At 37.0% G+C, this 16772-nt stretch overlaps 1 protein-coding gene across 1 annotated transcript in view; it reads right to left on the bottom strand.

Moving 5' to 3' along the window:
- Positions 1 to 16772, bottom strand: part of LOC117422112 (potassium voltage-gated channel subfamily H member 5-like) — a 67883-nt gene that overhangs the window by 21598 nt on the left and 29513 nt on the right. The window contains exon 7 of the mRNA XM_058987992.1: positions 11252 to 11681. Coding sequence (XP_058843975.1) covers positions 11252 to 11681 — 430 coding nt within the window. The remainder of the gene's footprint in view (positions 1 to 11251; positions 11682 to 16772) is intronic.

The raw sequence follows: 16772 nt of genomic DNA on the forward strand, positions 1-16772 counted from the left end.
ACTTCGAATGAACCGGCAGAGTTTTGAAAATCAAGCCTTAAGTTGTCAGGGTTTTTCTTGTTAGTTTTATACCATCATTGTTGTTTTTATTTCTCTCAGATGTGCCTTTTGCCCATCAAAACAGGGTCCTCTGTCACTGTTTTGCTTGTATGTCCTCCAAGACATTGCCTGGCAGCATTATATTTTCTCTTGTGGTATTACAAACTGGGAAAATCAGACTTCAGTAGATTAAAGCTAATCCCACATCTCCTGCTGCATATTTCAATATGCTAGAGCCGTTTACATTACTGCAAAAAAGGAAACAATCTATGAAGCCATGCTCCTGGTGATCAAGGGCTACAAGAATGACAGCCTTGCAGACTGCCTTGGACGCTGTCAATTTAATTAACAGTGGGGTATGGATTTACAGAGTTTGTATTTAAAGACCCTGGAAAAACCACAAGAAAAACGTACAGATACTGAAGACTGAAACTGAAGGACCATATCTTATTAGCCATTCAGTACGGTGTGTAAGTGCACATTTATTATCGGTTATTAACAACCGTAGGATAATGCAATCACATCTAATGTGTATGAATTTTAATGGCATGGTCATTTTCATTGAAGGATTTGTGGCCATTACGTTATCAGTAGTGCACACTGTAAGTGGAAAATGTATGTATAATTTAAACTGTTCACGTGTTGTACAATAAAACCAGTTTATGCTGTCCTTGTATCATGCCTGTGGTATGCAGGGTTGTATTACAATTAGAGAGTATTACACCAACCATTAGAACAGATTCTTCTATTGAAATTTCATTACAATCCCCCAGGCCATTGTTTTTACAATAAGTGAGCTAAATCATTAGTGCTTTTTGTAACACAACACTCCCTTATTAAATTTGACAATCTTTACTCCTACTTTTATAATGACTACATTTTAATAGCTAATGTAATCTAATGTGTTAAAATGCACTGAGAATAGTTTACTAATATTTAGTTTTTAGGCATCTTGTTAAAATTAAAAACCAGTGAAAGGAATGCCTTTGCAAGCGTGTTGTATTGTGATTTGTCGCACCCAATCAGAATGCATAACAATCTGTTATTATTATATTATATTATATGTTCATAATTTATGTCTATGATTGCTTTGATCAACATAGCAAGGATTCAATTCAGTAACAATTTCTATGAGACAAAAGTTATTTATTTTAATGTCATTTAATATTCTGATCTGACTGTAGATCACTGTAAACTACCTGAGTCATTAAATTAAATGCACCCATGTGAATTAATTAATACAATGTTACAATGCAACAGTGGTTGAAAAAATAAATTATTACCCCAAGCAAATAATGGATAAAAAGCATTGACTGGACTGAAAATACATTAAGATTATCAAATTGAATGCTTCTTCTAAGTCAGATTAAAGGTCTCATTTTGGTGGTGTTTGTAAATCATATTCAAAAAGTGGTCCCTATCACACACAGACACAGTAACATTTATTAAAACTGAAATACAATACTCATCTGTATTACTGGATCTTGAAAGCATAAGCTTTGGGAGCTAATTAAGGGTAATCACCCCAATTTAAAATGGACCATAACAAACACCACATTAGTGTTGAAACTACAGAACCCAACGTGATCTGGAGAGTCCTTATAGCATTTTACAGCAAGGCTAAAATAGAAAATACATATCAAGTGGTATCTCAATATTATGTAGAATTTGATTTTATTTTTTTTAAACAGTAACATATACAGTACATATAGTTACAGTCAGCAGTGTGCAGGAAGGGGAAATTAGAGTTTCTATATAGAGCTCAGCCACCACAGCTCAATCCTGATCTAAACACCCCCTCCCCTTCATTCCTGCAGCAGCCTCTGTTTGACATGGTGGCATGGTGCCAGTTGTGTCGTGTGGTGGTTGCTTATTGATGTGGACTAATATCCACTAGGAGCAAAGCTGAGATCATCAAAGAAGAGCTGGGCTAGGGCCTCCAGAGATGAAGCACATGAAAGGCAGGTGAATTAGCCTGTCCTGCATCCTTGCCCATGGCGCAGGGAGATGCATTTCTCAAAGCTCACACACTCTTTATCAATGCCGAATAATTCATTGTATTTAAATGCGCCTGATCATTGCAGCCAGTATCAGTCCATCCACCAGTCTTACTTTACACCTCTACCAACCATCAGTCATTTCTTAGTTTTAAAGAGAATTTTGCTCTTTATCCAGTGAGCATAACACAGTACAGGCTGCTAAGATGGTGCTCCACAGTCATGTTACAACACACACTACTTGCAAGAAAACAAAAAAGAGGTTCTTATTACATTCGAGTTTATTCACTGTGTCAAACAGCCACTGAGGGCGACAACGCATGACATTACAAAAATAAAATCAAGACCATGCTCATTCATATTCTGCTGAATGTAAAGTCTGAACTATAACTAACATATATCTATATCCATATACTTAATGTGCCTGTGTTGGTCCTTTAAGTTTTCAAAAAGTAAACATAAGAAACAGTGCACAGACATTAGGAGTAATGGGTTGTTAAGCAAAAAAAAAATACACTAAGGAAAGATATTAATTTTACATTATAAAGTTAACTGTGCATGACTTGACACAGTCTGGAAAAATGATTGCAGAAGCTGGAAGCCTATTTGGCTCATAAACATGTTCCTAGAAACTTGACCATTTCTAACCCCCTGGAAGAAACTGACTGGGTGGCATTTTAATCCCATTATAATGATGTAATTCTTGCTGTCAGTACCATGCATAATAAAACTGTAGCTAGTTTAAGATTAAGCTGTTGTCATTGGTTTGTCAAATACAAAGCATAGAGTTAAGTACTTTAGACAGTCCAAGGTTCCTGATTTGCACTTGTGTCTGTGTTTGTGTTTTTTCCCTTCTTTTCTTGGTTGTTATGAGATTAGAGCAAAATTCAAATCCAGACACTTGGGAAATGAGGCTCTTTACAATGGGGTTACTGACTTTAAATAGGTGCTTTTGTTGACAGTCATACTTCTGAACAATAAGGCTGACAGAAATATGCTCAAATTTCAAGAGCACAGCAGTTTTTACCTGACAATCTGACCATGAAACATTTTCAGGGAAGAGTAAAACAATTCTAATGGTATAAACTTGCGATAAGGAGCAATTGAATCATTGTTCTCATTAGCTTCTTTGATAGCGTTCAGATTGAGGCACGGTAAAATAAAATGATGGTTTCCTTCCATCTGTTCTTCCATTATTTACATTCTGGATCTTGTAAACTAAGCAAGTCATGGAGATCACTGTCACAGAATAAATAAATTATATATATATATATATATATATATATATATATATATATATATATATATATATATATATATATATATATATATACACACAGTATATATATATATATATATATACACAGTGCTCCCTCGCTATAACGCGGGTCACCGGGGACACACAATATGAGCGTTACAACTGAAGAGCGTTATAAACGGGGGAGGGGGTGGGGGGCCGCCACGGGACACATAACACACATCTGACTAAAATACAAAATAAAATAACTCCCTCTCTAGAATGCACATATAGTGAAGCAAAAATGTAACTTTCTGTGAATTAACGATGGTCACTGCATGGTCTTCTAAACCACACCAGCTTTCCAGGATTGACAGACTTGTAAGGAAGTACTTATAGTAGAACAAACCACAAGGGAAGAACATGGTAGAAATTGTAAAACAAACCAGGTAACACAGGCATGGGATTTTGAGTTGTGTAAAAAGCCTCTAAGGAGGAGTCTATCTCTTAGCTGACAGACAGTGAACAGGTTATATGCCTTTTTGCTAAGAATACATTGGGGAAGTCTGGAGCTCCTATATCCACATCCAGACCTTTAACGTAATCCTAACCTTAATGTCCAAATCAGATTGCACATTTGCAGTATACTGGACACATACATTGGAAAATGAAGAACTTAAAATGTTTTTGCTGTATCTCATTGTTTACTGTACAGGATGTGTTTTTGGTTTGGAAAACAGAGTAACTGGGGTTTGAAGACGTCCTCCATTGAAAAACACTGCTGGTTTGTGTACGAAGTGTCTTTGAACGGAACGAGTTGACCAAAAAAATTATCATCTATGACAACCACAGAGGACATCTTCAAACCTCAGCTCAAAGTTATGCTGTTTTCTCATTAGAATCACTGTTAAAGCCAGGTTGCCTAGAGCCAAGTTTCAAACACAGTACATGCTACAGAAGTTATTGACGTCAATTTATTATTTTCTGTGAAGGGCAAATTGTTAACCATCAGTTGACATACATAGTGATAGTTTTCAAGAAATTCATTTTTTAAACCTGTCCTGGGCCACAAAAATACTTTATTGGCACTCATTCGGGGATGCTAATCAATTAAAATGCCCACTGTGAAGCAAAAACACACACACACACACACTGATATTCGTATTGCATGTAACCAAAAATCATTAATCTTACTGTACTGCACAACAAATGTAAGTTCTTACAAAGGTCACAAATCAGTCTACTGGAAAATGTAACAGCTGTGTCATTTTTTTGCTCCTATATTGCTGGGCGGAAATTACATTTCAAAAGAAACAAGAAAAAAAAGACAAGTCATTTCAAAACACTACTCTCAATGTTAGGAAGACAGTTGTGAAGAGACTTCTTACACAGTTTTTCATTTGCAATCTGGCCATTCAATAACATGGTTCATGGTTCAAACCCACAAAAGATTGCATTAGTGATTGTGAAAGGGTAGAGTCACTGGCAGGACTGGTTACTTGCAGGAGGGAGACTCAGAGACAGAGAGCTGCAGTTAAAACAGAGAATTCACCTTCACTGAACCATCTCTCAAGTAAAGTATTTGGTTCCCCTTTATACCATGTGGCTGGGTCTTGAGTAATGATTAATTATTCAATCAAGACCCAGCCATATTCCACATGTGGATTTGGCAGGGATGGAATTAACCCTAGCCCTGCCAAACTTAAATTCAAAATAATAAATCTTTATTGAAAAACAAAACACCATTAACAGGCAAGGATTCTGCCCTGTTACAGTCATAAAAACCTTAAAGCTTCATCGTGACAAGAAATCATAGCTACTATGCTGTTCAGATGTCATCGTATTTCATTGTGGTTGTTTAACAGCAACGTCAATTTACATAACTTAAGTGGTGACTAAATCATTTTAGAATGTAGTTGGTGGCAGTGATTCATAAAGCGAGCATGCCACTTCTAATTGTTTTTCTGTGGATTTTGATAAATACTGGCAGGAACAACATCGGCACTCGCACTATCTGGGACTCTTAGAGGGGCATCCTTTAAAATGAGTTCATGCAGCATTTGAAAGGAAAGTTACATTATCACAGAGGAACGTGAGGATCGGAGCAGGAGTGGACAGAAGCTGAGCCATGAATCCCCTGTAAGCTGCTGGTGACGGTGGCTATGGTACACCGCTATGGGAGAAAGTAAAAATGATTGATGGCTTACCTAAACTGTTGATAAAGGACACAATGCACTATACCTAATTTGTATCAATCGTATAAGATATCTAGCTACCTCTGAGGTCAGCTCCAGTACTGTGTGCCAAGAAGATGATCTGCAGCAAAAAGTTAACTTGCAGCAACACTTAATCCAGATATCTTGAGAGAGTGTTAATTTGAAATGTTCTATGAGTAATGATGGGACATGTGAACCTCAAAATGTTCATCACAGGGACATGTAGAACAAATCCAGCACAATCCCATCAATTCCGTAGTTCCTGGGGGCTGTTTTTTAAAATCAAACTGCAGCAATAGATACCCATGCTTGACGTCCCTGACTTGGCTACTAGGCAGTAGTTTGTGCATGTCTAAATCCTCCTGTATTAAGTGGAATCAGACAGTTCCACACATTTAAATATATCATGGAGGAATGTCAATAAATCAGCAGAGATTGAACCTTCTTGGCAGGACAACCAAAGCCCAGAAAAGGAAGAGATCAGCACTCTTCACTTGATGTATGTATGGTATTTAAGCTAATTAAACGAGCGTGTAAAAAGTGAAAAGGTGGCGGGAATCCTACTATGGTTTCTACTAACAGACTTTACTTTGCACTGAACCACAGAACATGTTTTTCTTTTTCTTTTTTTTAATAAGGAAAAAATTATGCCATGTTACACCCTTTTTTGTTTTTGTTTTTAACCAACTGAAAAAACACTAGCATATTACTCCTATAACATCCATACTTACTTACATGATCATACAGGCTTACAGTATAGAATCATATTCTAGATTTTAACTGTGTGCCCATCCAGCCTTCTCCTGGAGCACATTATCTTGACTCTCCATGAAATATGAATTCGTAAAAGGCTGTTTCCAAACAAAAAGGTCTTCTGCTTTTATAGGTCAAGTGTCAAGATGTATTACCTTCATCAAGAAGTTCTGAAAAATATGACAGCTTTAAAAAAAAAAAACACGTCAACGGAACATTCTCATTTTACAGTCGATTTATAATCTAAGATGACACAAAGGTAAAATGTTCAAGAGCTTTAAGAAAATACTTGTCTAAACTAGGGCTGTCAATTAATTAAGACATACATTTTTTTGGAGATTAATTATTTTAAAGCGCGTTAATCGCATTGCTGTGTCTTGAGCCTTTCGGCACACCATACTTCAATCCCGGCCGCGGCAACATTGGATTGAGTTTTTAATGTTCTGACAGCTCACTGGACAGAAAGACACTTAGGCCAGTTTCAGACTGACTCAATGGGTACATTTCCTGGTTAAATAAATACATAAATAAATATATTTTAAACAACTGTATTTACAGTTAAGGATAATAATAATAATATAGCATCAGTAATAAAACTACTGTAATACAACTACAGTACAAACAGCTCTACAGTCATGTTAAAGATCGTTATTTCTTACTGTAGCGTGTTTTTTTTGCGGCAACAAAAACTAAAATTTCCATTTTTGGCTCCTCGGGAGCTTTTTTGAGCTGCTCCAACAGGTGCTCCCAGAACCGCCCCCCTTCCCCCCCCACACACACACACACGCACGCTAATCGTATCCCCCTCACCCGCCAAAGAACCCCCAAACACAAAGACTGCAGTAAAAAGACATATTTGTATAGAGAGAACGTTATACTGTTGAAAATGCACACAGGTTTTGGAGATGTGTTTAATATTGGAAAAAATATATATTCATGTTTAGATATTAAATAGGAAATCAAGCTGTTGATGAATTGAGCCCTACAGATTTAAGTAGGTTGTGATTCATAAGTTATTTAGCAGAAAAACCTGAATGAGGTCAGTGATATTTTAATAAGTCTGTTTTATTAGGGTGACCTTTTTAGGGTAAGCAGCTGGAGGTAACAGATTCGCTTGTTGACTGTTTGGAATTGCATCCAATTATAACTCATCCTATCAACTGTGCATTCATATTGCAAAGGTTCTGCACTTTATTTTATGGTCATGCTTGACATATACAGTACCTAACAGTGACATGTAACTGTAACTACAAACCCTACAAAAACACAAGGCATTGTCCAGTGTAGAAGGCAAACCCTGAATAGGTACTTGACACCATAGGGAGCACTGAGCAAGGAAATGCAACTCATGTTTTACATTGCTTTGAAATGACAGCCAAAGAATGACAGATAATATTTAGACACGGTTTGCTCTGGTGACCTTCTTGGGGAGAGCTCAGGGGTCTGAAATACTTGCTTCTGGCACAACCTGCCTGTCATTTGGTATCTTGGTTGGTGCAAAAGTGAGTGTGACAATTACACAGTATACAATTACATCAAGGCAAAATCTGAGGTGACAAGATATAAAGAAAAAAAAGGTCACTGTATTTCACTACAGCATGAATGGTGTTCTCAAGCACTAGCCTAGAATCAGGCAGAAATCCATAGCTCTAATTACATGACATTTACAGTAACATTATTTGTGGTAGACTAAGGGAGTGGGGATCCATTTCACCAAGGCTTCAAACAAGCTTTGCTTTCCTTAGTTTAATTGAAGCTAACCTCGAAATGAATGCCACAGCCATTGAAGTTGCAATGTGTATATTACAGCATTTTAAAGGATTTAGATTTAAATAGACCTTAATGGTATTTTCATTAGTTTAAGAAGCTTTGTGTATAATCTGCCACGTGATAAATATGATACAGCTTCTACAGGCACACGTAGCCTTGTTTTTTTTTTTTTAGATGAGCTTTGAAAGTGCTCTTATATTATTATGGTGAAAACCATAATATATTTCTAATATATTGTTTGAAATACAGAATACATCATATAGACAGCCTGCCTGATTCATATAGGTGTCTGTGGGAGCTCTTGGTGTTCCAGGGAGCACTGTGTCTTTGAAATGAACAACTCTGCAGTCAATTGAATAACATTCTTCTGCACAAAACTAAAAATAACTCCGAATAGCACACAGGTTTAGCTGACATTTTATAAAAGCTGGCTTACTTGTCACCAGTATTAAGGATCAGTTTATATAACCGATGCGTTACAAAGATGTGTTATTACTTACCTTCACTCCAAATGACTAAGTCTGACATATACTGTATAAGCTAAGTGAGACCATTGTCTTTTTATTCAAGGTAAAGACTGAGAGAAGGGCTAAAGTGTATGTTTGACTTGTAACAGGGTGCTGGGTCCAATTTAGCAAACAAACTACGGCACATACAGTACATAATTGAACTGCTTTATGCCTCTACAGTGAAATAAAAGAAATAACAAAACAAAAAGCATATATGGAAGTGCGCCAGTCACATAAAAAAGCCCCATTTCTCCAAGGTTCCTCTTTAATCAGAGCTCTGAGGATTTCAACAGACCAGGTTCAGAAACGAGAGCTGCCTAAATCAAAGGAAGCAACGGAGCAAGCTTTTCAGAAAAATGCTATTCAAAAGGGATTTGCAAATGAGCAAAATAGCTTTGGCTAAAACTGAAGCTATGCAGAAAACTACAGTTGCCTGCGAGATGAAGATTCATAATTGTAGAATTACAGGGTAACAGTAAAACATAGATTGTTATTTGGCTGAGTGGGACTAGAATCAGTTGTTAGATAGCGGTGTCATACTGCCGTGACTGGTGATCAAAGAGTGCCTGGTTGAGTCGTACAGCCGCGGGGCAATCAGAAACAATCATGGAAGAAATGTAAGCCAATTAGCCCCATTAAGCAAGGTCTATATAACTGACAACAACAACAACAACAACAACAACAACAAGTAATCAGAAGAAAGTTAGCAAAACATTTTAAAGATTTCCTTCCATAATTATAATATGTTAAAATTGTTTCCAGTTATAGGTACACATTTTTTTTCACTTTGCAGTATAAGCGAAGAGGGCCATTCCACTCCTGGTTTAACTCCATTAACAGCTTGTGTCAGGTTATATAGGTAAAAAAGAACATGGATTTTATGCCTGATGTGGAATTTGAGATATTTGTGTTCTGGGATAGTTTTTGTAAATGTTATTAAAACATGTCCAGCAGCAATTTGTGTAATTTGATGGCAGTACTTGCTGAGAATACAATCCCTCAATTTAACTGCAGCAGGTAGTACAGTGGTTGCCAAGCTGGCCAGAACCATGTTACAACTGTGCTCTCTTACCTAATTAAACACTGGTTCCTCACATAGCTGTTGGTTTTCCCATTTGAGCCTTTGGTGATGCTTCAACTGCATTGCTGTTAGTTGCTATAGAAAGTGCTGCACCATATAACCCTATCACTTCAGGGCTGCTTTTGTAAGCACATATTGTTATTTAGATTAAAAATGAATCCCTGCGAGTCTGTCGAAGTGTTTGGCTGGAGCCTTGCCAAAAAAGCTTTGCTGTTTGAGTATTGCAGCATTTCTCAAGGAACACGGTTGTTTCATAAAGGGATTTCAGAGAGGTCATGCATGGGTTCACCCTGGGTGGTCCCACATGCATATATTTAATTCTGCGCTGGATTTCATTCAAATCACGCACTCCACACTTATTTTGTATTTAAACTATTCAATGTCTATAGTACAGAATCTGCACTCTTCTGTAAACCGACAAATATACAGGTTGCAAGTAATATCGGTAATTTCAAACACCAATTGCAATACGTTTTGTCGATGGCTTGTAAGGAAGAATGAGACGATTTTGAATGCTGTGTGTTATTCCTCTTAGAGCAGCTTGCTATCAGTATGATCAATCACAATTATCTTAACTAATGTATTCTTCTCCTTGTTTAGGTTCACTTTGTATATCATTTTCTGGTTCTATCATCACACTCTAGTTGCCTCAAGAGGGTCTTTTCATGTCTTTTCTCTGCGTTCAGCTGGTGAGTGTATCCATTAACCTGGAGAAGGGGGACAGTCCATTCACTGCAAACTGACCTGATGACCTGGTCAACTGCTGCCAATGTAAGTTCAAGTTACGTTGCCATAGCTTACAGCAAACCCCTTCTGAGATCAGCCTGCCAAGTGAGTTCTCATTCAGTTTGCAGACAATACGACACAGAAGAAATGAAGAAGATCTCTTATGCTCTTGTGCTGCAGGCGACACAACCGCAAACAGCACAGCCATGCAGTACATGTCATCAGTGTTGAATACCGAGTGACAACATTATGAGTTTTAATAATGTCTCAGTAGACAAATAAAAACAGCACCTTCTAACAAGTTTAACTTAATATCACCAAAACAAAATCTTGCACAAATGAAAAATAAAAGCAAATATTACCTAGGAGTTGTGTAGTTCTGAACAGCTAAAGTTTTCTAATTAAAACTAATGAAACCTGTCACTACTCATCTTTATATTGATGCGTGCCACATATAAAAAGGCATGCTCTGTCTATTGTTTATACCTAACAGCACTCTGGAACAATTTAATTGAATGTAAGGTACCTGACACAACTTAACCACGCATTTGTATTGAGTCTTCCTAGAGCCTGCAGATTGCTTCACATTAAAGTTAATTCTTGGCAAAAGTTGTGGATTCACAAGAACAGAACACATCATGTATCGATCTTATATTGGTCGGTAAATGTAAAGCACCAGGTCTAGGGTTTCATTGAATATCTGAGTAATACAAAACAGGATAATGTCTGTCCACACACTACCTGTGAACTGCAGGATTTCGAGTCACCGTTGGATCCAAAATCTATAAAGTAAAAAAAAACCTCAAAACTTAACCAATGCAGACTAAACAACTGTTGACTGGACATCACATACTAGAATACGATACTAACAAAAAAAACCCCAAAAAATCACAATTAAAAAAAATTGGAGAAAATATACTTACAGCCCACCATCATCATGGCCACAGAGAATATCTTTTCCCCGTCAGTGGTTGGTGCAATATTTCCAAATCCAATTGTGGTAAGGCTTGTCATTGTAAAGTAAAGGGAGGATATGTACAAGGAGTCTTTGCTTGGTCCTCCTTCCCACTGCCCTGAGCCACTCGCATTGTACCGATACGGGGACCCAATGCTCTCGGCCAACTGGCACAGCCAACTGTCAGTCTTGATGGTGTTGGTCACTTCATCTATGACCTCATAGTCCCCGATGCTGTACCATATGCATGCCAGCCAGTGAGCCACCAGCCCAAACACGCAGACAAGGAGAACAAGCACTGCAGCTCCATATTCCAGGTAATGGTCAAGCTTCCTGGCAACTCGGCCCAGTCTTAATAGCCGGACCACCTTTAAGGAACTGAAGAGGCTGCTTATACCCTGAAAGGAGATAGGAAAAAAAAACGACGGGTGTCAGTATTGCATATAGCACAGGCTTTCATTAGATTGTTAGTGCCAACCAGAGAACCAAATCCGGTTTAGTTTCATCTCATGTGCTTGTAATAATAACCGCTTATAATTGTGCTGATAAGTAATTATTAGCATGACATTATACATCTGCTGTGTGAGACCCAGAACCATTGGGCTCATTATTTATTATGTATTTATTTATTTATTTATTTATTTACACACTTCCAAGGATTACCATATTAAAATGTATCCATTTACCAAGTGGGGCTAACATCAACATCATAAAAACCTTGGATTTAATATTTATATATAAGAACTATTTTTAAAAAATACACTGTTTGCATAAGTATGCTGAGACAAGGAACCAGCTATACAATGGAAAGATGAAAATCTGCAGTTTTACTAATAGTGGCACATGTCTAGTAATTGCATTTGCAGTAGGATCCCTGACACTTTGCATAAACAGCACTCAGTGTCGTTTTCACACACAAAAGAGGGCTTTTTCCATGTATTTAAAAATGCATGTATTATACATTGGCTGCATGGTTAACCACTTCACATAAATAGCATTAATTACAGGTTAGAGAAAGTAAGTTTAATTGTTTTTTTGATTCTGTATGCCAAGCACATTCCTATTACGTGACTACAGGAATAAATTACCACCATATTAATATTCACCTCAATTAGATTCAAGCTGTTTTTAGCCACGTTTTCTATTATTTTACCCCAGTTTGAGCATGATTTGTTTTTTTTATTCAAGTCAGGGCTCAATTTTATTTCAGCTTGACTATAAAGTAGTTTCGCGAAGGCTATTCAAGGTTTGTCATTATATAGTAATTTATTCTACGGTACCACCAAACAGGTATTACAGTCATTATTTAGCTTTTTGCACCGATTTGCAATTTGCAGAGGAACAGTTATGTCTAGAAATGGATTTGTATCTTGTCTCCTTAGAGTCCCGATCCTATTTTTAACCATGAAGCCCTGGCACAGACTAACATCAAGATGCACTGTAGTAATGCCAGCTTAGATTCACAGGAGATACAAAAAAACATAATGAACATTTGCATGGAAATAATCGTTTCCTGATTTTGTTCCACAAGTTAAAAAAATAAATAAATCCTGACTGTTAAATGTAAAATGAAATGTGATACCTACACAATCCGTACCAGGTTCTGAAATGCATCTAAAAAGACTCATTTTCCTTAAAGAGGCAATTATCTGAACCCAGTCACCATCTTTTCTATAGCTCTCCCCTGCACTGTGATCATCCGAATTGGAAATAAGATACTTGATAATGATTTATTCCTGTTTGAAGTGGGCCTAATTGAGTGCTTTTTTAACCCCTTGTCTCGTAGGAACTGCTTGAATTAAAAGAGTTGCCAGGCAGAAAGAGGAGCTGTCTGCATCTGTATAACATCAAAGCTGTTGGAAGACGCTGTCAGTTTTTCATTTGTTGTTTAAATTTCAGGGTGTTTAATGAGATATCTAATAAGCTAGTTGATGTTTGGTGATTTTATAAGTGCTGGGCAAACCATTTCTGTAACTGCACATTGCTGGGGAACATAAAAAGAGACTGCAGTCTCTCTCGCTGTCTTTAAATATTTATATCCATTTGTTCTTTTTTGCTTAAGGGATCTTTGTGAACATAAAATAAAACAAGAGAGTCGGTGGAGTTGTTAGGGTTTGTTTTGTGTAGTGATAAATTAGATTTTGATTAGAATTAGAGTTCACCCCCAAGTCTCTGTAAGTTGCTTTGGATAAAACCGTTTGCTAAATGACTAAATAATAATACAGGGCGCTGAGGTAAGTCAATGTCATGCAAGAGTTTGTTAGTAAGCTGAAAACTTTATTACACACACAGTAAAGTATTGTTTATGAGATCTGTGAAGTAAAATATTTAAAATATACTGAAATTATACTTTTATATAAGCTTGATGGGCTCAAGAAATCACACCTAGACTGTTTTAAAAAACATTTTTAAAGTATGATTGTAGAAACAGAAAGTAGAGCAAGCCAAACTAGCCCACACTGAATACTAGGCTTTGTCTGTTGAGCCAATATGAGTGGTCACATAGTATTATGTCAACAAGCAATATATTTTTTTTCAGATCCCTGTGATCAATCACAGTCCAGCTACACATTACAAGGTACCACCATCATTCAAGTCAATGGCATTGCAAAACTCCAAAAACGGCACAGCATGTCCGCCTCTGCAGCCCTTATAAAACTGCACAGTATGTTGGCAAGGTCTTTTGTCTTTGACTGCATTATCAGGGTAGGTTGTTGCACATTGCAATTTTTAAAAAAAATCAGCACTGGTAGCAAAATTCTATCAGAATTATTATGCTGATATAAGAAAATACCTACACTGTCCAAACGCCCCCACCGCACACATACACACAGACTTTGCCCTCACATTAGCCAATGCCATGCATCATTGCATCACTAAGCTGAGGGGGGTAATTATATTGTCAAGCTCTAATTAGCTCCTAGCCTCTGCAAGTTGAGAGTTATCAAAGAACATTATAAACCCGTCAGTATTCAATTATCTTCACTGTGTGGCATCTTTCAATTGCACGGCTCCTGATTTTTCACCATTATCGAATTAGCAAGGTATTAGGTGCTGCTGAAGCTGACTTCCTATATGGGCTTGACCCATTACTTAATTCCTTCAGAGCCAGTGTCATTGTAGGAAGATACTCTTGTTTTTGAGGCTTAAGCAATTGACTTAGGGACACAAAAGTGTGCAATTATTCTGATCTAATTTATGTCTCATAATTTACAGTATATAAACAATAAAAAAAAAAATTAACAGCCCTGCTAGCATTACAAGTGTTCCGAAAAGTGGAACCGTTTTTTAAAAAACAACATTTTGCATTCATTTCATTAGCATGTTTTGCATTCACAATCCCAGTACTTTTTTAATTACTTGTATGCTTTTTTGTCCTTGAGAGTGTAATTATTTTTCATAAAATCATAAGCAGTGTTTATAAGACTAGTTTCCTAAGCTTGAGAATGTAATAATCTCTCCGCTTTTGGATACACAGTAAGACCTAACAAAGTGAACACCATTGATTTTATACAACTCAGGATTAGTTGGTGTGCTGTGCAAAAGTTGGATGCTGTACACAGAAACAAATTCAATACTTCAAGCAATACTGAGGAGCTCATAGCCAACATTTAATATATGTTTTTAAATATTAAACTGTCATGTAGCTAATATCGCACACTGACTATTTTATTGTACAATTATTTCCATTACCGGGTGCTCCAGGATCAATTTCCCAAATATCACATTTCTCAAAAATGTGACCGTCTCGCCAAAACGTTGCTTTGTTTTTAAATTAATATAGAACTGCACATGAATGAATTGCAGTATTAAAATCATTTCATTCGTGTGCCTTTTTTTATTTTTTACAAAATAATGACAGTTGAAGTGGTATCCTTAGTTAAGAGTTAATTCCTCAGACAAAAATTATAATATGGCACAGGTGCCCTGTAGTATATTCACGGATGAGAAAAAGCATATTTGAAAAGGCAGAAAACAGCTATTAAAAAATCAGGACATATAGGAAAACATATGGGCATGACAGACTCTGACGTTTTTGTTTTTTGTCTTTGCTCTGGGATCAACGCTGAGTAAAGTTTTGCTCCCTGATAGGGTTAGTCAGCTGGAGAATTGCACAGACAAGAACAAACACAAAGCTGTTAGAAAACACAAAAGATTGTTTTTCCCCCATGTACAAGTAATTTATCTCCCCATCACAGCTGTGCTTTTTTATTTTTGGACAACAAAGTACTTGGGTGGAAAACAAAACATACATATCTAAAGCGATGAACTTGTTTTTAAAGAACAACCATTTTGAGCATAGCAGGGCTAACACCAGCACGAGGCCTGAACTCAGTGTTCAAAGCACCAGGGTCAATTTTTTCAGAACCTGAACATAAGGAGGTATGGCTTCAGGTCTCTCACAGTCTTCTTTTAAATATTAATAATCTACTTTTAATCTAAGTAAAGAGAGAACACACACAATCATATTAACATTTTCCTCTCTGTAATAAGCTATCTAAATTCCACAATTGCTGACCTTTTGTGTAACCTTTTCGTGTTCCTTATTTGTGCCTGACAAAAACAGAGTTATAAATCAAATTAGTAGAAAGCGAATATCTGGGTCAGCGCTTTGTTATGAATTGCTTTTTTTACATGCTTTGCCGATCTATAAATACACATCACAGTGCGAGTTGTTTGATCCTCTACCAAGGCTTGATTCAGTAACGGTTTGCAGCAATCTTGTCTCCAGAAAGGCTTAGGACCCATTTGCCAAGAGCCTGCATGGTGCATCCTTTGTAGCGCATCACCCTGGGGGCCTGGCAGATACACCCTTGCCCACCACAGCATGAAGAACGGGGTCTCACCTTTTACACAAACATCCTTACTCTTAGATGTTGTACAGGGGTGGAAATAAGACTCCCATTGCATACTAGTTTAATCCATTCCTTGTTTTACTATGAGTTTAATAAGACACACCTGAGCTTGTTACATACACACTCTGGCTAATCAAGCTCATATTAAACCTGGAATGGGTGAAACTGCAATAAGAGTCTTATTTCCATCACTGTTGTAAATTGTCCAGGGGAAAAATTTGAATTTGAGGTGTGCTCAAAGCCATTGTTTTCCACTGGGGTTATCAAGCCAAACAGATTCACGATTATAAGGACTCACAGAAAATTAAGTTGAACATGGTGAGTATTTTAAGTGTAGGTGGTACCACAGACTTGACATATGCTGCCAATTGAATTTAAGTAACTGTATAACTTCTAGAACTGTATTTTTTTTTTAATGAACTGCCACCGGCTTGCTGAAAGACTACATTTGTTTCAATTTGTTTTTCAGATTTGCTCATTAGGAATTCATACACTACTGTTTGATTTGGTTTGTTCCATGCACAAAATATGATTTAGAAATTATTCAGGGTAGCCTATAATTGAGATGTCCCATGTTGTTTACACAGAATTGGATTGAGTTTTGACAGTACTGTATTTCATCAGGCACCATAG

This window comes from Acipenser ruthenus, chromosome 15 (assembly GCF_902713425.1).
Source record: "Acipenser ruthenus chromosome 15, fAciRut3.2 maternal haplotype, whole genome shotgun sequence".
In the NCBI taxonomy this organism is placed as follows: Eukaryota; Metazoa; Chordata; class Actinopteri; order Acipenseriformes; family Acipenseridae; genus Acipenser; species Acipenser ruthenus.